The sequence below is a fragment of the Rhododendron vialii genome, chromosome 1a (genome assembly GCF_030253575.1).
Source record: "Rhododendron vialii isolate Sample 1 chromosome 1a, ASM3025357v1".
Taxonomy (NCBI): domain Eukaryota; kingdom Viridiplantae; phylum Streptophyta; class Magnoliopsida; order Ericales; family Ericaceae; genus Rhododendron; species Rhododendron vialii.
Genome location: NC_080557.1, coordinates 10,076,160 through 10,098,784, shown reverse-complemented (window position 1 = coordinate 10,098,784; position 22,625 = coordinate 10,076,160). Strand labels below are relative to the sequence as shown.

At 46.4% G+C, this 22,625-nt stretch overlaps 1 protein-coding gene across 3 annotated transcripts in view; it reads left to right on the top strand.

Annotated features, from left to right (window-relative positions):
- The first annotated feature begins 1,665 nt into the window (after positions 1–1,665).
- Positions 1,666–22,625, top strand: part of LOC131300879 (receptor-like protein 53) — a 38,362-nt gene continuing 17,402 nt past the window's right edge. The window contains exons 1-2 of one of the 3 annotated variants that reach the window (XM_058326910.1): positions 1,666–5,088; positions 6,379–6,397. In XM_058326910.1, coding sequence (XP_058182893.1) covers positions 1,800–5,066 — 3,267 coding nt within the window. In that variant the 5' untranslated portion in view covers positions 1,666–1,799 and the 3' untranslated portion in view covers positions 5,067–5,088; positions 6,379–6,397. Of the gene's footprint in view, positions 5,089–6,378; positions 6,838–22,625 lie in introns of those variants that run through there. The other 2 variants (XM_058326896.1, XM_058326902.1) reach the window with 2 other exon arrangements.

The window sequence follows — 22,625 nt, the reverse complement described above, 5'->3', positions numbered from 1 at the left end:
TTTGGAGCAATGCCATTTTGTTTCCTAGTTTATCAATTCAAAAGTTATGGGTATACAGTATTTACCAATCACAACACAGGTGGAGTACCACATGTTAAGAGCAAAATTATGATCCGAACTATTCATCTTGTTAATTGTAAGGTTAAACTGTAGAAAATATTTACCGTTCATTTTGCATGACAATATTTCCATATGTCTGTGCGTCTATAAAACTCAAACCACACTAATATTTTTTGTAAACTCATATTTTTGCGTGTTCTACTAGATAAATAGTTCAGATCATAGTTTTGGGCTCAAGATATGGTAAAAAATTGGAAGTTTAGAGGAGTACGGAGAGATGGAGTACGGAGGGGAGCTGATCCCCGATGGAATTGGCGAAAATATCTTTTCCCGTGGCCAAGAGTTTTGATCAACATATTGACTTGACTTGGAAGTATGAGACAATGCCATAATCCCACCAATGCCATAATCCCCCTAATCAACGAGTGCATCTATGGTATACAAATATCTTTTCTTATATATCATCAATTTTTCTATTTTTGTTGCCCTTGCCCAAGGTTGCCCAAGCCCAAGGGCTTGCTGGACTCACCCCTGGGCCGGCCCATAATACTAACTTCTAACACTCCCACTAACTCCCGCTGTTATGTACAATATTGACAAAACCCCTGGGCCGGCCCATAATACTAACTTCTAACACTCCCACTAACTCCCGCTGTTATGTACAATATTGACAAAAAAAAAAAAAGAACTCCGTCCCTTAGCCCAGTCAACAGTTTCGGTCAATTTTTACATTACAGCATTAGTTTCGATGAGAGAAATTGAAAAGAATAAAAATATGCACCGAAGTTTTAAAAAATCCATATAAAGCCAGTCTTTTTTTAGTCATTTTCGTCATCTTAAATGAACTTTTTCCAACTTTAGTTTTATTTTTGGGAGCTGCTAATGCCGCGAGACTTTTGTTTAATGCCACGACTAATTAGTTGTAATCGCCATTATACCCTTGAAAAGTCAGAGCCAAGAAAGCCTCTCTCTCACCTCACTTCACATCTCTCTCTCTCTCAAGTTACCACTTTCCTGACAACCCACTTTCGCCCTTCCCTTTCACCCACTTCTCTCTCTTTTTTTGATCTGCACTTTTCTCTCGTGTCTCCCTCTCTTTGCTATAACCAAGGGAACATTCAGAATTTCAATTTCTATACTCCAATTGATACATAGAAGAGATTGATACGGATTGTGCTTGATTCCCCATCAGCGTTGCAGTAATTGTTAAATCTAGTCGGGCAAAGAGGTTGGGTTTGAGACTCCGAATCCGACAATGGTCTCAAATAGCATACCTGCAATTTCAAGCCCATCACTTTCCGATGGTCTCTTGTGGAAATAGAAGAGAGGACTTGAATTAATTCGATGTGGTGAAAGATGAGAGTGAGAGGAGAAGAATTCAGCCACGCAGAGAGAGAGAGAGGGGCGAAGAATACAGACCCCTATGGCTGAGGGCAATATTGCCACACTATATGACTTGTCGTGGCATTAGAAAAACCCCTCGTGGCATTATCCCCACCCTTATTTTTATGCTTTTCTAATTGTTTTCATCGAGGCGAAAAATGTGATGTAAATATTCTACCCAATTCTAACAAAAGTTAAGAGAAAATAATTTAATGAGTGAGTATTTGCTTATGCAATCAGTACTCCGGCCGTTATAAAGGGCAAGCTAGAGAGTACTCCCATAATCACCCAAAGCCCCTTCTCATCTTTTCTCTTTCTTCTCAACCTGTTAGGCGTATTTCTTTTCATTTTAACAAATGATGGGGGCATTAACTTGGCTATTTCAAATCCTTCTCTGTTTCTCGCAATATCAGGTTGCTTTTTCCTCATTGTCTCTCCGGCCGTCTTTTGCTTCTTCTGCAAACAACCCCTTGTGTCGTCATGATCAGAGGTCTGCGCTGCTGCAATTTAAGCATATGTTTACTATAAATAGCAGTGCTTCTTACTATTGTGATTATATTGGTATTCCTTCATATCCAAAGACCCTGTCTTGGGATGAGAATGCAGCTCATGATTGTTGCGAGTGGGATGGGGTCACGTGCAATGGGTTGACTGGTCACGTGATTGGGCTTGATCTCAGTTGTAGCCAGCTATATGGTACTATCCAACCCAATAGCAGCCTTTTCCAGCTTTCTCACCTCCAACGGCTCAATCTGGCTCTCAATCACTTCAATTTCTCTCGCATTTCATATGCATTTGGCAGCTTTGCAAGTTTGACGCACCTCAACCTATCCCGGTCTGCTTTTTCAGGTTCAATCCCATCTGAACTCTCCCTCCTGTCCAAACTGATTTCACTTGATCTCTCTTCTTATCGGCTGAAACTTGAACCGCTCCATTTCAAAATTCTCGTAAGAAACCTAACCCAGTTACAAGAACTCGTCCTAAATGAGGTAAATATATCTTCTAGTTTACCCGAGTCCTTGACGAATTTGTCTTCTTTAACAGCTCTAGACCTGTCATGGACCAAATTGTTAGGGAACTTACCTGATAGCATTTTCCACCTTCCAAACTTGCAGAGGCTCTTGTTACAAAACAACGAAGATCTTATTGTCAATTTACCAAAATCAACTTGGGGTAGTGGTAGTTCTCTAAAGGAGTTGGATCTTTCTTATACTAATTTGTCCGGAGAACTACCTGATTCAATTGGCAATCTCAAGTCTTTGAAATCCTTGCATCTCTATGAGACGAGTTTATCTGGAAAACTACCTAATTCAATTGGCAATCTCAAGTCTTTGAAATCCTTGGATCTCCATTGGACGAGTTTATCTAGAAAACTACCTAATTCCATTGGTTTTCTCAAGTCTTTGAATTACTTGAATCTTGCTTTGTGCAAATTACGGGGTTCCATTCCTAAATCTCTGGGGAACCTTACGCAGATCCGTGAACTAGATTTGTCGGGAAATGGTTTTGACGGTGAAGTCCTATCTACTCTCTCAAATCTCAAGCAACTCACTCTGTTAGGACTTTCCTCCATCAACCTCGAAGGCAGAATTCCTCTTTTTGCCGAGTTCACAAAGCTGGAGACTTTATATCTAGGGGATAACAATTTGATTGGTGGATTTCCACTCTGGCTTGCGAACTTGAAACAACTTAGTCTTCTATATATATCTTACAATCAACTCACAGGTCCCATCCCTTTCAATTTAAGTGGTTTTCAAAACCTGCGAGCGCTCTACTCATCTTATAACTCTTTTAGTGGGGTAATACCTCCATCGTTGTTTACTCTTCCGTCATTGATTGATTTAGACTTGAGTTCCAATAATTTAACTGGCGAAATCCCTGAGTTCCAGCATCATTTACCATTGAGATCCATTTCCTTGAGTGACAATAAACTTCGTGGCCCCATTCCACAGTCAATTTCAACTCTTGCAAATCTAACCTGGCTATCTCTTGCATCAAATGATCTGAGCGGTGTTGTGGATCTGCATATACTAAAAAATGTTGAGTACTTTGATATTTCCAACACTAATCTTTCGGTGGTCGCTGGAAGCAATGTCAACAATACCCTTCCCAACCTTAGGGGGGTCTATATGTCGTCTTGCAACATTGAGGTGTTCCCTGATTTCTTAAGAGCCTCAGAGAATCTTGAAGAACTAGATCTTTCAACCAATAGAATTCATGGGCAGATTCTGAACTGGGTTGCGTTCATTGGTAAGGCTTCACTGCGGTATTTGAATCTTTCTAACAACTATCTCACACACATAAAGCAATTTTCTTGGGAGCGACTAGAAACTCTTGATCTTCGTTCCAATTTACTTCAAGGACCACTTCTCATTCCACCCCCCTCTATACAGTACTTTTTGATGTCAAACAATAGTCTTTATGGAGAGATTCCTTCATTGCTTTGCAATGCGAGTTTCCTTCAAATGCTTGATTTGTCTCACAACAAATTGAGCGGTGAGGTTCCACAATGTTTGGGTAATTCTAGTAGTATTCTCATGGTGTTAAGTCTCCGCTCCAATGGATTTAAGGGAACCCTTCCCTTGACATTTGAAAAGCCCAACCAGTTACGATGTCTCGATTTGAGTGAAAATCATTTTGAAGGACCACTTCCAAGATCTTTGGTAAATTGTAGAAGCTTGGAAGTTCTAAACGTCGGAAACAACAAGTTTAATGATACATTTCCAAATTGGTTGGGGACTCTTTCTGAGTTACAGGTTCTTGTCGTACGATCCAACCGATTTCATGGTCCCATAAACACTGGAATGAGTGAATTTTCCTTTCCTAAGCTTCGAATTGTTGACCTCTCCTATAATGAGTTCACTGGCCATTTGCCAATGAGGTACTTCGAAAATTTCCGAGCTATGAAGAACACAACTATGCCGAGCAAACAATACATGAGTGTGGGGGGTAGTTATTATCATGATTCTCTCCTAGTGACAATAAAGGGCCTTGAGATCGAACTGGTGAGAATTTTGACTATCTTCACAACAATTGATCTTTCATCCAACAATTTCAGTGGAGAAATTCCAAATGCCGTTGGAAAGCTCAATTCCCTCAAAGTGCTTAATTTTTCTCATAACAGTCTTACAGGCCATATTCCTGAATCTTTGGGAGACTTGACGAGCCTTGAATCATTAGACATCTCTTCTAACCACCTCACCGGCAGAATTCCAAGCCAACTAACAAATTTGACATTTCTCGAGATCTTGAACCTTTCGTGCAACCGTCTCCATGGACCCATACCCAATGGTCGACAATTTAATACATTTGAGAATGGTTCATATGCTGGGAACTTAGGATTATGTGGATTTCCATTGTCGAAGGAATGTGGAGATAATCAAACAAAAGTACAGCCACCAGTGTTCCAACATGAGGAAGACGATTCAGATTTGGATGGATTTACTTGGAAAATTGTGGTTATAGGGTACGGGTGTGGAATGACAATGGGACTCTTTCTAGGATCTCTCATGCTCTTAATTGGTAGACCTAGATTCTTTGTCAAACTTGCTGAAAGAAAGTTGCCTAAGAAGGTGATAAGAATGAGGAGAACGGTTGCAGACATAGTGGCTAGAAAAAAATAGCAAACATCGATCGCATTGTCAGGTATGAGCTGCATGTTAACGCTCTTTCATTTCATGACTTCTCAATTAGGAAATCAGTTGCTACCCCATTCCAATATGTGCATTGAATTTGGTTCATCCATTTCGCCTGCATATTGATTCAAGTCCACCTAATATTATTGCTTGCGCGTGAAAAACAAGACTTACAGCAGCTTACAATCACTACAAGAAAATCGTTCTATAGCAACGGTCGAAAGCGTTGCCAAAAAACCCAAAAACCGTTGGTAGAGACCCGTTTAGGCTATACCAACGGTTCAGCCAAACCGTTGCAATATATCCGTTGCTATAGAGGTATAGCAACGGTTTTGACGAGCGTTGGTATAGATTTTTTTTTACCAACGGTTTCATTAGCAACGGTTATAACCGTTGCTAAAGGCAATTTTCATTTTTTTTAAAAACCAACCACTGTGTGACGTAAGCCTCCACGTGGCGCTGACGTGGCAGTCACATGTCGCCCGCGTGGCGCTGACGTGGCACCCTTGTGGCGGCCCACTTGGCGGGCGAAATATTCTTGCTCCTCCTGAGAATCGAACCTTCGACCTCGTGTGTGCGCGCGCGTGCGCGAACCAACTGTGCTAGCCAATAAATTGTGAAAAATTATACACCTTTTAATATTTATACTATACTAACCGGTTTTTTTTAATTTATTTTTTAAAAATCCGGTTTCTAGTAACGGTTAAAGAAAACCGATGCTATAGACCAGTTTATAGTAACGGTTATTGAAAACCGTTGCTAAAGGTCAGTTTTTAGCAACGGTTAATGAAAACCGTTGCTATAGTCCAGTTTTTAGCAACGGTTAATGAAAACCGTTGCTATAGTGTTGTAATCTACTAACGGTCACATGAAAACCGTTGCTATAGTCCTGTTTCTAGTAACGTTTTGGAAACCGTTACTATACACCATCTATACCAACGGTTTTTTTAACCGTTGCTAAAAAACCGTTGTTAGATCCTAAATTTCTTGTAGTGAATGAATAAACCGTACTTATCAACTTATTTTTCACCTGGTAAGTATTATGTCAATAAGACGTTAGATCATGTTTGATCACTTTGGTTAAAATTCCTTACACTTCGATCCTGGCATGGATTGCCGCAATTGGTAGAGGAATCAAACCCAATCCCACAAAATTTGTGTTTACAAAACTAGGACAAGTGGTATTAGTAATTACCCTCATCATAAGCCGGCCCAATCGAATGGGCTCATCACGTGTCATCAGGGTTAACCGGCATTCGTACTTATGTGTTTTTTTCACCCTCGTAAATTCCCGTTGCAGGTACAAGCTAGGAAGGAAGGTTTGTTGCTACATGACATATCGTTGGAATATAGGATGGGAAGATATATGGGCAAGAAAATGACGAGTTTGGCCTGCATTTCATGTTATTATTGGAGAACTTCTTGTAATAGAGTGGTTATTCGTGATTTTGCTTCAATTGTGGTGTACCCTAGCCTTCTGGTCTGATGTTGTTTGTGGTTTGTTTTTTTTTGCATCATTTTCATCTAGTAATGATTTGGCTTCAAACATTTTCTTTGGGTTGTATTTGTTGAAGTGTGTGGATATTGTGGAATATGTGAAAGTGCATTTGAAATGTATGAAAATGTCTGCCTAAAAGCGTGTTGAGACTTTGGAAAGCGTAGTCTTATTGAAGTAGATAGACAACTCTAAATTTTCCTCTCAATATCACCTTGACTTTCTATAAATCGAGAAAATGAGACCTCATCAACATATGGGGACAGAGGTAGAGATGGTGTTGTAAGGTGGGGTGTGGCAGCTGTGGTGATCAAGGTTCCGTTCCGTGGTTTTTGCTGTATCTTGACCGCCCTTGTGGTAGTTTTTGTTTGCTGTTTTTGTTGGTTTTCTTCCCCTGTGTGGGACTTTCTCTCTCCTTGTGGGTGTTTTTGTGGTGGATTTTCTACGTCATTTTGATGGCTTTTCAAGGTTGGAGCCGAGTCTTGTGTGAGATCTTGAATGTTCGTTTATGAGTTTAGGCATCCTTTGTGGTTGCTTTCCTCCCTCCTTGAGGCGGCCACCCTTTATCGATGTATGATTTCGTATCAATGAAAGCACCTTTAAGCTTTGACCAAAAAAAAAAAAACATACAGGGAGACCTATGGTACTAACCAGTTATTAGGTACGGTTGTGAACCGTATGCACCATGATTTTAAACGGTACGTTGGTTTGAAACTGAATAATCCAATCTATCAATTAACCAATTACCCATCTCTCTCCCTCTCCCCGTCAAGCAATTCAGCAAAAACTGACGTTCTCTCATCTGACTCTCTCTCCCTCCCTCTTGCCTCTCTCCCCCCCTGCTTGTTCTGGTCCGATGACCTCATTCTGGCGATGACTCACTCCGACGTCCTTGCTAGTGTGACGGTAAGTCTCTTTCTCTTTGAGTTGATTCCATCTTGTTGCGTTTAATTGACTCCATTCAATGTGAGGCTAAATCGTTGGAGGGGAATATCATCTTCACGAATCGTAGTGCTTTCAGATTTTGCACCAAGAGAGAGCTTACGAAAAACTCAAAGGAATTTGAGAGTATTCACCAGAGTAGGCGTTTGCGTAACTGTTGCTTTCTTCTATTTTGCTCTGTTTTTTCTAGAACGAAATAGAAAGCTACATTTTCGAGTACCATTTGTGTTTGTAAATTTTTTATACCCCACCACGTGTTTTATAAAAATCAATGCAGTGTGGCACTTTAGCTCAATTGTGTGTTTAAAGTCTCTACAATTCAATAACGGAATGAAATTTCAAAACACCTTTTTTTTTTTTTTTTAAAGGCACGATGACACAAAAAATTATATAAGGTTAACGGTCAAGTCTGAGTTGCTTTCTTGTTTTTTTATACCCCGCCAAAAGTTTGATGAGAGGTCGATATGAAAATTCTCAAGTGCAGAGCGATTTATAGTTGTGCTTATGATGAGGTGTTCCAAACTGTATTGTTACCATAATTTGTGGGCTATATAGCGAACTAAATTTTCCTAAAATGTGAGGCCCCCAATGGACATGCGTTTTGCTCTTCCCAAGCAAACTAAATGAAATAAGGGAACCAACTACCCAACCTTTTTCTCATGAACTTGGCTATTACGAAACTGTTAAAACATCATTTTTTGAATTCCTTAAGGGTTCAATGAATGGTTTCCACTGTGGCTTTTTATCAAACAGGTAGTGGCTAGTGATGTATTGGACCCCCTGTTTAGAGACAAACACTTCCTCGTTCTTTCGCTAGTACTCATTTTATATCTCATTGCTATTCCAATGATAGAAAACTGTGACCTTCCATTCAAATCTGTACTTGCTGAATATTCGAATAACGCATAGGTATACATAGCAAAACAGAATATTTCATTTTCCGAAACAAATACTTAATACACAACGCAGAAGAACTAGTCGACAACTTAATGAATGATCGACATCCATAGGTGTGACTGTTAAGGTCAAGTGAATAAAGACGACCATTGGAATAGATATAACACAATCAATCGGTCTCTTTGACAAAAACTTTTTCCCTTATTCTAGTTCTTGGCATCTTGAAAAATCTAAAGGTGTTCTGGTTCTTGTAGACACCCCATTCTGGACTGTCCAGATAGCATTATTTGTCGATCTTTTATTTCCCCAATGATGATCTTAGTCGAAAACAGTTTAAGGACAAAGGTGTGGTTGAGCTTTGAGCGTCCCGAACCTCTCTCAAAACCCCTTTCAAACCCTTCAAACCAGAGCCAAACAGCCCCAGCAAAACCCAATTGGCATACGCCAGCGTCCTGAAGGCATACGCCAGTCATCTGCCACGTGTCAGTCATCGACCAGTGGCCCATCTTTTATTGGCGCACGCCAGTTAATAATGGCGCACGCCAGTCAAACCCAGTCAAATCAACTTTATTCAGCAACTTGGGCGGGACTTTTGTGCCACCCTGACGTCGGCTACAGCGTCCCTGATGATTACTTTCGGCAGAGACGTTCCCTCTCTCTCCTACACCCCCCATCAAGGCAAGTCCCATGCATTTAATGCATGGGAGGCTCCAACCTTGCTTTGACCAGCCAAACAAGGCCCTAGATCAAACTGATCTCAGCCTTCCCCCCCCCCCCCCCCCCCCCCCCCCCAATAAATACCCCCCCTTGCATTCATTTGCAAGGGGTTGGCCTCATTAAGAAGAAGAAGTTCTCTCCTTCCTTTCCTTCTTGCTCTCCATTTCTTTTCTTCCATTGAAAGAGAAAAGAAAACAGTCCACTTCCATACATCCCACTGTCACCCAGTCACCATCAAACCTCCATCTCCAAGCTTTAAAGTTCAATACCACCTTCAATCCTCAAACAAAAAGGTATACCACCTTTGTATCCCTTTCTGTTCTTGACCCCTGAGGGGAACCAGTGAGGCCCAGGCTAGTAAGTAATACTAGCCCTAGCCTCAAACTGGCAAAATACGACCAACGTATGAGGTGATACATGGCGCACGCCAGTAACCATATGCCGTACGCCAGTCATGGTAGAACGAGCACTACTAGCGTGGGGATCATGGACTACCATTTCTGTCGTTTTATCTTCCTGTTAGTCACCCTTGCATGCTAAATAACCAGTTTACCGCTTTCTGTATATTTAGAAATGTTTAGATGTAGTAGTTAATACTTGCTTCTTATCTGCTTAAAAGGCCCCTGGGATCCTTCTGGTCATGCTCCAGAGCCCAGATGATGCAAAAATCAAGCACTGGATTAGGGTCCAACGTGCGTACGACAGTCTATGACTGGCGTACGACAGTTAAAGCTAGGATCCAGTGGCTGGCCCTTTGCATCTTATTTCAGTCTTGGCCTCTTTTCTGTCCCCACATTGTTTAGGGGGTTTCTTGTCTTTTTTTCATGGCTTCAAGCGATCTCATCTGTCTGTAAATGTATATATCCTGCTTATTTAACTGCATGGTTTGTCCTGGGTGTGCGCTGGTCCTTTTCCAGAGCCCAGAGGGTTGCAAACAAGGACTGTGAAACCAGATGAGTGGAGTACGCCAGTCTCCCTGTGGCGTGCGCAGGTCATATCAACATGCGGTGGCTCAGCCAGTGCATGCTGGTAGAACTTACTCACGCCCTTGCGGGGCAGCGTACTGCGATTTGTCCAGTTTGCTCAGTGCTTGTTCTCAATCTATATTTTAGCATTGCAATCAAGCCATTCATAAGCATTTTTGTCATAAATCACAACTTGTTAAAGTTTTAACCCCCATTAACTGTTCCCCCGCCCTAACTGGCTAAAAAAAATGATTAAATGAGAGAAATGCAAATGTTTTGTAAAATGCCCGAGTAGAGACCGATCTCCGGATTGGGCGAGAGGGGTGCCATAAAACCCTTCCCCTCTCGTAACCTGGCTCCCGAACCTCAGATATCGAAGGTGGCGACGGACCGGTCTATGCCTTTTTCAAACTCAAACAAACGTGGCAAACGTTTTTCGAGTTCGGTTCCTTGGGTGTTCTTACCGCTAAAACCCGAGTGGCGACTCTGAATCGAGGCGTTTCGCCGCGCTTTTCCAACAAAAAGGGCCGCACCCAATTTTACAAACAAAATTTCCAGGGCGCGTGCCCACAGTGGCGACTCTGCTGGGGATCTATTGCGTTGATTGATATTTGGCGATTAATACATAATTGAACAATTTTCAAAAGCTTGTCAAAACAGTACGCTCCGCGCTACTGAAGAACGGAATGGTAACGTAACATGATCTCAGCGTCCGACCAATCCGAACTGGGGCTTTTACTATTGTTCTCTTGTGTAGTTTTCTACAAGTATCAATTAACAAAAGTGGGCCAAGCTTCAAAAGGCATTCGTTTTCAAAAGCGTTGCATTTCTCTCTCATTTGGTCATTCTTCGGCATTCTCCGTTCGTATCGATGGTTGGTCAGCCCCGTTGAGGTGTTTTGGGTAACCGGCACAGTTTACTGGAGCCCGGGGTCCTCGAACGCCCAACAACCTTGGACGATGATGAGTCGTACTACCGTTCGACCATTGCTTTGCTCTACGCGTTGCAATGGGAGGTATATCGCGGCTCTAGTCAAAGGAACCCCTTTAAGCCAAAACCGGCCTCTACAGCGTGTACAATGCATTAGAACCTTTCAACATAAGACAGGAACCCGCAGGGTAGGATTACTTGTTTCTAACCCCATGTCCTGTTTATGTGTTACCGCTTTTCCTATCTCATGCTTGTACATACATCCATGATCGTTTTGCGTAGGAGCATGCTAGGGCGGCTTTTAGGATGTCTTTTGTCGAGTCTGTCTTGCGCCCACTCGGCGTTTGCCTTGGACCAATGACGAGTCGTGCATCTCGATGTTGCACGTTACCAGATTTTTCAAATCCTTAATCAATGAGACTTCGGGAAATCGATACTTCCTAAGTCCTTGTCTAAAACCCCATCGAGGTTTCAAACCGAAAACTAGGAACAACGGAGAAAATGGCATGATGCTTAGACCACTCAGGTTAAAAGTTCTAATCACTTACACCAGGCTCCGGCACAGTGCTGCTTACGCCATTTCGGTTACGGTATCATGACATCTACACCGAGTTGTTCCAAAACCAAACTTTGAAACTTTGAGAAAGGAGGAAGTCAAAGACTTAGGCTGTTTTGCCATCCCTTAGTAACATTGATTCAATCAAGGATACACCGTCGAAAAGAAAATCCGAGGATTCCATGGCAACCGTCCGAGTGGCGTGAAGCAGACTCCTCATAGTTCTAGAGTCTAGGAGGACACCGACGACGTTGGCATGATCATTTTTCAATTCCCGTCTATTCTTTCAAATAAAATGACTGCAGGCTGTCACTGAGCTCTTATACTTTGCCGTCTAGTCATGCCGATGTCAAAGCAGAATTCCGAAATCAAGAGCCAAACCTACTTGGGACTGTCCGTCGAGTCTGTTTGAGGATCTGATTTGGGGTTCGTCTTTCAGTCGACCGCAACGGAAGCTCTGGCCTGCACTGTGTCACGAGAGGACTCACCACCGACTACTCCGCACGAGTCCCCTCCGTCTATTCCATCTCCACCAGCATCTCCCAAGCTTGTTAAAACAGAAGTACTAACCATGGCGGGTGTCCCACCTCCGAATCTTGCAACCGTCCTAGCCGATCTACAGCGCAACCTGGCCATCATGCAACAGAGAGCCGACCAGGCCGACGCCTCTATGGCCAATCTTCAAACCCTAATCGAGGAGCGACTTCCCCTGGTAGCAGGAGGGGAAGGAGGTGAAAGGCGTGAACAGGGAGCCGCCGGCCAGGAGGAACCGCTGGTTGAGAATCCCGCTCCAAGCCCAGAAGTGGCAGCTTTGGTCGCCAAAATGGCCAAGTTGGAAGAAGCTGTCGCCAAATCTGAAAGAAAAGGGTCGGGAGTACTAGACATGGACCGCCTCTGCCCATTTCCGAATGCCCGGCTGCCCGACCGGTTCAAATGGCCCGACTTTGCAAAGTTCGACGGTACTGGAGACCCGAAAACTCACTTGTTGGCCTATCATGGAGCCATGAAATTGCATGGCGTCGAGGAGGATGCCATGGCTCAGCTATTTCCGCAAACTCTTGCCGGTCCCGCCTTCCAATGGTTCCTTTCGCTCGACATCTCCAAGAGACGAACATGGGAGGACATTGGCACGGCCTTCAATGCTCAGTATAGCTACAACGCCCAACTCAAAATGACCACTCGGGAGTTGGAATCCACCAAGATGACTGCAAAGGAGTCCTTTGCAGACTTTATCCAAAGATGGAGAGCCAAGGCCGCTCTCATGCCCGACCGCCCAAGCGAGAAGGATCAGATCCGCATCATCTCCCGTAATCTGCAACCCGACTTCGCCAAAAACCTTGTGTTGGTTCAGGGCGCAAACTTCGAAACCTTCTATGACTCCGGGCTGGCCATCGAAGAAGCCCTTCAAACCGGCGTTCTGCCTAGGAGTGACAATTCCTCCTCCACCTCAGCCTCAAAATCAAAGCCCCGTGCATACACCGGGAACAGCACTGCTTTGTTCGGTGGCAACAGCTACGCCAACGCGAACTCTGCCAACAACCCCTCTACCCAAAACTCTAACCACATTGCCGACATTAACCAGGTTCAAACCCCTCAAAGACCCCGAAATCGCAATCAACCCCGTAACTTTGCCAACTTCGAGGCGCCTCTCTCCTCGGTGTTGGAAAAGCTAATCAAAACCGGGCACCTCAGACCTCTAGCCCCAACTCCACTTCCTTAAAATCCACCCCCTAGCCATAACCCCAACGCTTTCTGTGCGTATCACCAAATGCCCGGCCATTACACCGATTCCTGCTATCGCCTCCGTCATGCGATACAGGATTTGGTGGACAATGGCACCCTTCCGACTCCACCCACAAAGCCCAACGTCATCTCCAATTCCTTACCCAAACATGACCCTAACCCTCAAGTGAACCAGATAAACCTCAGCCCCACCATATTCAACCCCACCGACCATATTACCTCAACCTTCAACCCAAGACCAGTCATACCCTTTCCCTCCGAACCAAGCATTAACATGATGGCGGCCGGTTGGGCCATGGAGGACAGAGCCAAGGAATGGGAAGAGCTTTGCAGTGATTGGACTGAACAGTATAACATGGGGTTCCCCGCGCACCCTCAGGTCAATCAAATATGGCTAGACCAGTGGCAGGTAGAATGGAACGCGGCGCAGGCTGACCCTCTGGATGGTCTCTCTTTGTTCGCGCTCTTTTACCAGCCCGAATTAAACCCAGTCGAAGTGGAAGCCGAGGAATACATGTGGGATCCACAGCCTGGTGGATGGCAATTGGGTCAAGGTCTCGAGACTGATGTGGACCAAAACGACTTCGATGAGAAGTACTGGGACCAGTTCCAAGAGGGGGAGATTGTGCCCGACGTTCGTCGCCCACTAGGCGCCATGTTACCCTTGGTAAATGCTATTGCTGACACACTCGACCGACGCATCCATGAATTCGATCCTACTCTCGACTTCGTCTCTGTGGAACAGCCTTGCCCTATTGTTTCTGCTCCCGGGGACGACTGCTCAATCATGGTTCTAGATGCGCTTCCGGCCGACCTCTGGGATGCGGAAGAAACCGTTAAGACCTCACCGCCAGCTGATATTTGGGACGTCGACAACATTGTCGACCTAAACATGGGGAACGAAGTGTGGACCGTCAATGCTGCTCTCGTCGATGGAGGATTTTGGGACGTTCCGTTCGTCACCAACCCGGGAGCGCCATTTGAAGAAGAGGCTGCACAGGATCCCGCCTTTTGGGAAGGTCTAGTGATGGAAGACTTGGAATAGGACACCGCTCTGGGGACAGACTCGGCTGCAACGGTGGCATCAACGGATAGAGGGAAGCGCAAGCCGGAAGAAGTACCGGCCGATCTGTGGGATTCTATTGACTCATCATCTTGGTGGGATGTGGCCAACGTCACTAGGAGCGGCCGAGTGTTTCAGCCATCCAACCTCCAGGCTGGGAGCTTGTCCAATCCGCCCGGTCAGAAAGCCACTGTTCCCGCTGCTCAGAGAACTGATCCGCTCTTTCCAAATGGGGTTCCAGAAGAAGACGCCATTTTGAAACAGCTCGAACGGATTCCGGCCGCTGTCTCTATCTGGGGCCTAATTTCGTCATCAAAGGAGCATCGAGAGAAGCTATCCTCCGCGTTGGCCCGGCTCACGGTACCGATCGACATCACTCCCGAGGCCATGATTGCCCTCGTGCTGCCACTCCTCTCCAAGCACTCCATTACTTTCACCGAAAGGGATCTTCCCGTTGAAGGAACTGCTCACAACCGCCCGTTGCACATCACCGTCAAGTGCCGGGGACATTGGGTGCCAACCGTGCTAATTGACAACGGCTCGGCCATCAACGTTTGCCCGATGAGGGTTGCCTACCGTTTGGGATTCTCAAAGAGTGACCTAACGCCATCCAATCTGGCCGTCAAGGCATACGACAGCACTCGCCGCATGGTGGAAGGAACTCTGATGCTGAAACTGGATGCTGAGGGCTTCGAAATGGATGTAGAGTTCCACGTGGTCGACGTCCCCGCCACCTTTAACCTGCTGCTGGGCAGGCCTTGGCTTCATAGGGCCGACATTATGGCTGTACCTTCAACCCTGCACCAGAAAGTCATGCTGGGGCTGCCTACCGGAACCTTAACAATCTGCGCGGACTCTGGGATCCGCCCGCTCGCGGATGACGGCACACCTGTCTTGGGCATTATGCACGGGGAAGAAGACTCGGACTTCGGAGGTTTCTCTTTCGACACATCTGGCTCAGTCCTCGCCATTGCCATGGATGATGACTTCACCATAAGCTCAACTGTCCTCGAAATGATGAGGAAGATGTCATTCATGCCGGGCCTAGGACTCGGGGTCAACCAACAAGGGATCGCTGAGTTCCCTGTTTTTCCTTCCAACAAAGGTCGTTTTGGTCTCGGTTATACTCCACCGGCCAAAGACGCCGAAAGGAGGAAAGACACGGGAAAACCTCGAACCCTTTTTGGTAACCCTGACAGCTACTTTGTGCGAGAGGGAGGAGGCTCTGCTTATTCGGGACAGATAGAGCCGTTTTGGGATCCGGAGACTTCCACTTGGCTACCGGGATTTGAAATCTTTGTTGCGGACACCTGGTCCGATGAGGAGAATGCCGAAGAGAAACTGGCCAAACAGGAGTTCGAGAAGCAGCTGGGTCAGACCAAGGGAGAGTTTGACTGGCTGAAGGCTTTTGATCAAGGGGATCTGGAGATGCTGTTCTCCCAAGTAGGTTTGGTTGGCAAGGGCGAAGAAGCTGAAGTGCTGATGCTCGAGCCCGACTCCTCAGACGCTTTCGAGGATCCTACCTCTCTCATCGTGAAGGCACAGGGAAGTCTCAATAACTGCATTTTCACTCCGCGTCTAACATGCATTGACGATGAGTCTGAGTCTGACACGGAGTCTGTCAAGTCTAAGTCTAGCTCAGAGTCGGAGTTTGTGCCTCTTGGCCCTCCACGTCGTAGCTTTTACTTCGAGTTCGAGTCTGTTGTACTTGGCAACCCCGTGGGGTTTTATGAAATGCATGATCCTACTTCTGACTACTTGGCTAGCTTCTATATAAACTGTGTCGACCCTGACAATGAAGGAACAGACTTCGACGGGGACATCCCGGCTGAGTTGCGTTCCCTCATCGAAAAGGAAGACGAAAGGCGTGCTCAGCCTCTAAAAGAAGAAGTAATTTTTGTAAATTTGAAAGACGAGGATGACCCCCGCATGATGCAAATCGGTGCAAATCTATCCCCGGAAAATCATGCCGGAACGATCGAGCTTCTCAAGGAATTTCCCGAGGTTTTCGCGTGGTCTCACAAGGACATGCCCGGCATCGATCCTGAAATAGTGCAGCATCGGATCCCGTTGGAGCCTGGGGCTGTCCCCGTCAAACAGAAGCTCCGCAGGATGAGGCCGGATTGGGTTCAGAAGATCAAGGAAGAGGTTACAAAGCAGATTGATGCAGGATTCATAAGGGTTGCAGGATACCCCAAATGGGTGGCCAATATCGTGCCCGTTCCTAAGAAGGATGGAAAGATCCGAGTCTGCGTCGACTTCCGGGACTTAAACAAGGCAAGCCCCAAAGACATTTTTCCCTTGCCACACATTGACGTGCTTGTGGACAACACGGCGGGGCATGCCTTGCTCTCTTTTGTCGACGGATTCTCCGGATACAACCAGATCTCTGTGGCACCCGAGGATCAAGAGAAAACAACGTTTGTCACGGAATGGGGCACTTACTGCTATGTAAAAATGCCGTTTGGACTGAAGAACGCCGGGTGCACTTTTCAACGGGCTCAAACGACCTTGTTTCACGATTTTATCCATAAGACCGTCGAGATCTACGTCGATGACATGATCGTGAAGGCAAAGGAGGAAAAAGACTATCTCCCGACACTCAGGCAATTTCTCGAAAGGCTCCGCAAGTACAATGTGCGCCTGAACCCACCAAAGTGCACGTTTGGGGTCACGTCAGGCAAAATGTTGGGGTTTCTGATCACCGCGAGGGGAATTGAAGTGGATCCTTCCAAGATCAAAACAATTCTTGAGATGGAGCCGCCCAAGTTGGAAAAAGGTGTGCGAAGTTTTCTAGGGAAGGTCCAGTTCATCAGCAGGTTTATCTCCAAGTTGACTCTAACCTGCGGGCCGTTATTCCATTTGCTCAAAAAAGGGGTCCCATTCGAATGGACGGAGAAATGCCAGACCGCTTTCGAGTCTATTCAGAGGTATTTGCAGAACCCACCGGTACTGATGCCGCCAACGCCAGGTCGACCTTTGATTCTCTATCTGTCCGTTTCTTCAACAGCCATGGGATGTCTGCTAGCACAGGAAGGAAGCAATGGGGTCGAGAAGGCTGTGTACTACCTAAGCAAGAAGATGGTCGGATCTGAGGAGCGCTATACCCCTCTGGAAAAGACGTGTTGGGCGCTAGTTTGGGCTACAAGAAAGCTTAGACACTACATGCTAGCCTATTCGGTGAGACTGATTTCTCGGATGGATCCTATCAAGTACCTGTTCGAGAAGCCTGCGCTCACCCATAAGCTAGCACGTTGGTTGCTTCTGCTGGCTGAGTTCGAACTCCAACATGTCACGAGGAAGTCTGTAAAGGGGCGCGCTGTGGCCGAATTTCTAGCCGATCACCCGATCGACGGCCCGGAAGACGTGGATTTCACATTCCCCGACGAAGAGGTCTTAACAATGGTCGAGGAAGTATGGACGCTCTATTTTGATGGGGCTGCTAACCAGAGGGGGTTTGGGATTGGAGTGTTGTTGATCACGCCCGCCGGTGCTCACATTCCGCTCGCCTTCAAGCTGAATTTCGATGTCACCAACAATCAAGCCGAGTATGAGGCCTGCATCGTCGGAATGGAAGCTGCTATCGCTTTAGGAGTCGAGAAGTTAGAAGTAATTGGCGATTCGAACTTGGTGGTTTCCCAAGCCAATGGAGATTGGAAGGTTCGTGAAGAAACGCTGAAGCCTTATCACCAAGATTTGGAAGAACTGATTCTTCGCTTCAATAAGGTGACTTTCACCCATGTCCCACGCTTGAAGAATCAGTTCGCCGATGCCTTGGCGACTTTGGCTTCAATGATCGAACTTCCAATAGGTGTTAAGTTGCGGCCGATCGTGATTGAACAGAGGGACCTGCCCGCTTACGAGTATATCAACGCCATTGATGATGTCGATGATGGCCTACCATGGTACCATGACATTTGGAACTTTGTGGAGCGTGGGGAGTTTCCTACTGAGGCCACGAAAAAGGATCGGATTGCTTTGCAGAGGTTGGCTTCTCAGTACATCATCCGTGGAGGGAAGCTGTATCGAAGGTCGCACTGCGGAATGCACAAGCTCTGTGTCAACGGCGTCGAGGCAACAAAGATAATGGAGGAGGTTCACGAAGGAGTCTGCGGGCCCCACATGAGCGGCGTCATGCTCGCTAGGAAAATCCTCAGGCAGGGTTATTACTGGTCTACAATGGAGACACAGTGCATCGACTATGTCCGGCGCTGTTACAAATGCCAAATCCAGCAAACTTGCAGCATGTCCCTCCATCTAAGCTGTATGGCATGGCTTCACCATGGCCGTTCTCTGTTTGGGGCATCGACGTTATCGGGATGATCAGACCGTCTGCTTCAAACGGCCATAAGTTCATACTAGTGGCGATAGACTATTTCACCAAATGGGTCGAGGCTGAGTCTTACAAGACACTGACAACGGTTCAGGTTGCTCATTTCATTCGAAAGAACATCATTTACCGGTACGGAGTTCCTCAGGCGTTCGTATCCGATAACGGAAGTCATTTCAAAGGGAGGGTTCTGGAGCTCTTCGAGGAATTTGGCATCGAGATCCGCCATTCAACGACCTATCGCCCGCAAACAAATGGGGCGGTCGAAGCTGCGAACAAGAATGTCGAGATGATCATCAAGAAGACTGCCGAGTCTGCAAGGGATTGGCACGAGCAGCTGCCTCTCGCCCTCTGGGGGTACCGAACATCTATCCGCACTTCAACTGGTGCAACTCCTTTCTCTTTAGTCTATGGGATGGAGGCAGTACTTCCCATCGAGCTTGAGGTACCGTCGCTGAGAATCATGGTCGAAAGCGGTCTTAAGGAATCTGACTGGTTAAGCGGAAGGTTCATCGAGTTGATGTTGTTTGATGAGAGAAGACTCCGGGCTTTGTATCATGTTCAGGGTTATCAGCGTCGAGTTGCTCGAGCATTCAACAAAAAAGTGAAGTCCAGGGGCTTGGTCTTAGGAGACATGGTCACAAAGGAGATCCGGGCTCCAGTGTTTGATCCCCGCGGGAAATTCAGGCCGAAGCGATCCGGGCCATACATCATCAAGACCATCCTATCCGGGGGTGCTGCTAAGCTCATCGACCTTGACGGCAATGAATTCAACACCCTGGTCAACCTGGATCAGCTCAAACGTTATTTTCCTTGAGAGATGCTCGTTGGATCGAAAACCACAAGGGTGGGCGATTCCAAGCAAAAGTTAGAGCAGCCTGCTAGACCGGAAACCTAAGGAGGCGGTTCTAGGAAAAAATAAATAGGCAAAAGTCGAAAGCTCGCTAGACCGAAAGCCTGAAAAGGCGGTACTAGGCAAAAGTACGAGCGTAAAAGGAGAGGTAAAATACACGAGCGAACCTTAGCCTGAACTACGTTCTGACCTGATTCCCTGAAAAAGGGATACGTAGGCAATCTCACCTTGAGATTCGGTCACATTCCATCAAAATTTCGATCCAGGTTTGACATTTTTGGGTCCACATCGCAGTTTGAGGAGGTCGATCACAAGTCAAAGGCAGCACTGAAGCGAATCAAAAAGGGGGAAACCTGTTGTCTTTCAACTTTATTGCAAATTACTACTTCTAATACATAAGCTGAGCATAAAAGCCTTAAAAACAGTTGAAGCATGAAAAACAGAACAAAATGCTTAAGAAGCCTAACGGCTCGCAGTTTATTCTAAGCATAGCAAAGTGGCCCGGAGTCAGTCAATATTTTCCGGTGCATGCACATCTGCTCTCAGCCACTGTCTGTAGCGGCTCCTCAACCCTGTTGAAAAATCAAGCATCTCAGCCTGAAGGGCTCTAAGGCCCCAGCGCCGTTGGTAACCATTTAGTGTTTGAGCGTTGAAATTCGGGACACGGAAATCCCCAATGCTGATGCGGTGGTTCTCTTGAGAAGCGCCCAACTGTCGAAGAACACGGCCGGGCATGTAGAAAGTAAAGCTCAACAGTCCCGCGATCACCACCCTGTCGAACCCATCGGAGTAAGCGGCCATGTCCGGGAGATCCAGCCAGGGGCACCTCCAGGCAACCTCGTCAGGCTGCATTTGCCGCATGAACTCGTACCAGCCTTCTGTGTCCATGTCAGGGTAGCGCATCTCCCTTTGATGAATCCTCTTCGGAAAGAGATTCCAACCCGCCACCGGAGGATGCAGTAGGTTCAATTTGTCCGACAGCCATAACTGCATGAGAGGAAAAGACAAGTAAGAAGCCAAATAAAACCTGAGCGAAAAGACAAGTAAGGAGCTAGGGAGCAGCCTAGGCTGAGCGTCGAGGTAAAATGAGAACGTGAGAAAAATCGGAAAAATGTGAGCTGAGTGAGATTACCTGAAGCAAAAGAGGGCTACCGCTGAAGACGGCCGATTGGCCCGTATACACCAAGTCCAAACCCAAGAGAGTTTCGGCCAGGACCAAAGGGACCACATTCCTTCGCGCCCCCATCTGTGCAGCAACGCTCACAAGCGAGGGGCTGACCTGCCCATGGGCCGGCACGAGCAAATAGGCGGCCAGCAAGCAAATTACCAAGGCGAAGCGGCGGCGCGCCTGAGCGTCATCACTATCCAAATCGCCGTCCGGGCTGTACATTTCGATCAGCCGCATGGTATTCAATTGGCCGCCCTCGAGGATAGTATTCGCCAAGCCCCGGGAAATGTTGAGTGAACTGGCCAACAGTTTAGGCATGCTCGCTTGGTAGGGCGAAACTACAAGCGTAGGGGACGAGAAGGTCCGAAGATACGCCTGGAATTCCTCAACAGTGGGGCACATCTCGTCGTCGCCAAAGCGAAAGACATGGACGTCCGGATCCCAGAATCTAAGAGCAGCCTGCAGGAGCGCTGGGCGGAGTGGCACATGCCGCAGAAAACGGAACGAGGCAAGGCCGTGATATTGAAAATTGAGCCAGTCAACGCTTAGAAATTGCACGAACCAGGGCCTAAGTAAAGTGGGGAGGGGGTTATCCATGGAAGGCGTAGAGGTATACTGGAAGAAGGGGAAGCAACTCAGTCCTGGAGACTACAGTACTCATGCCTCTGCTTTATAGGCCTTAGCCTCGCTCTTTCATCACCAATAAGCCACCAAAGCATCATGCTAACCTCCAAACCTCCCCTCTGCAAAGGACACTGCCCCCTGAGAACCCAAAAACCGTGTGTAAACCGTGTGGGAGTAAAAACAAAGTGGCCCCTGAAAAAGGACAGTTGGTCAGTCAAGTGGATCTGGCGTTCAAGAACCTGGCGTACGCCAGTTTATAACTGGCGTGTCCGTGTCCTCCACTTACTGGCGTACGGCCCTCAACTCCTGGCGTACGCCAGTAGGTTTCACCAGAAACCAGTTTGCAGCAGCTACTGCCTCCGCATGTTCGTTTTTTATTCTGGGGTTGGTTTTTGCCATTTGAGGATTCATACAAGTCACAAACATCATTTAAGGTTATGGCAGTGCGTCGGATTCTAAAAGCCATGCCCGATAAAGATCTTGGACCCCCGGTGGCCCGTGTCAAGCTAAAATCAAGGATACGGATGGTCAAAACTCGTTTCCGGGGCTCTTACCAAGATTTGTCATACCATACATGTTACATAGGCCTTGTGTGACTGTGTGGGGGTGTCGGTTTCAGTCCGGGACCATATCGAGTCATCTTTGGCGTCTTATGTCCATTTTTGCGACATTTTTAGCTTTTTCTTAGTATTTTTCTTGCACCGGGGCAATTTTACCGGTTTTAATGGCTCGTGCAAGTCATTGTACATCTATGTTACCTTTCAAAAGGGTCAGTTTCTTTCCCCGGGGAGAATCTTGGAATTTGGCCTACCGGCGCCCAAAACTCCCGTATCCCCCGCGTGTCTAGGATACGTGTCGTATCCTAGGACTTTTCTGTCCATCTTCTCTTCGAGCTAAGTCAATTATGTGCGTATTCAAGTGTCTGTTGTCGACTCAAAGAATTCATCAATGCATGTTAGATATTAGCGGATGTTTTGTTCTTTTCCTTTACCAAGTCTCACCAAAGTAATGGGAAAGCGATAAAACAGAAAATGCATATGTTATATACTACTGTGTCAAAGCTAACGGTGGAAATGTATCAAGTATCAAACGGCGCAACGGCCCGGGCAGAGCTAAATGTATCAGGGCACACTCGCCCAAAGGTAAAAAGGCACGCAGGCCCCATCCAAAGTATCCAAATGTTTCCAAGTATCAAAGTACCGGCAAAATAGACTAAGGCTCGGTGATAGCCCTCAGTCATCAAAAAGGTCTTCCTCATCGTCGT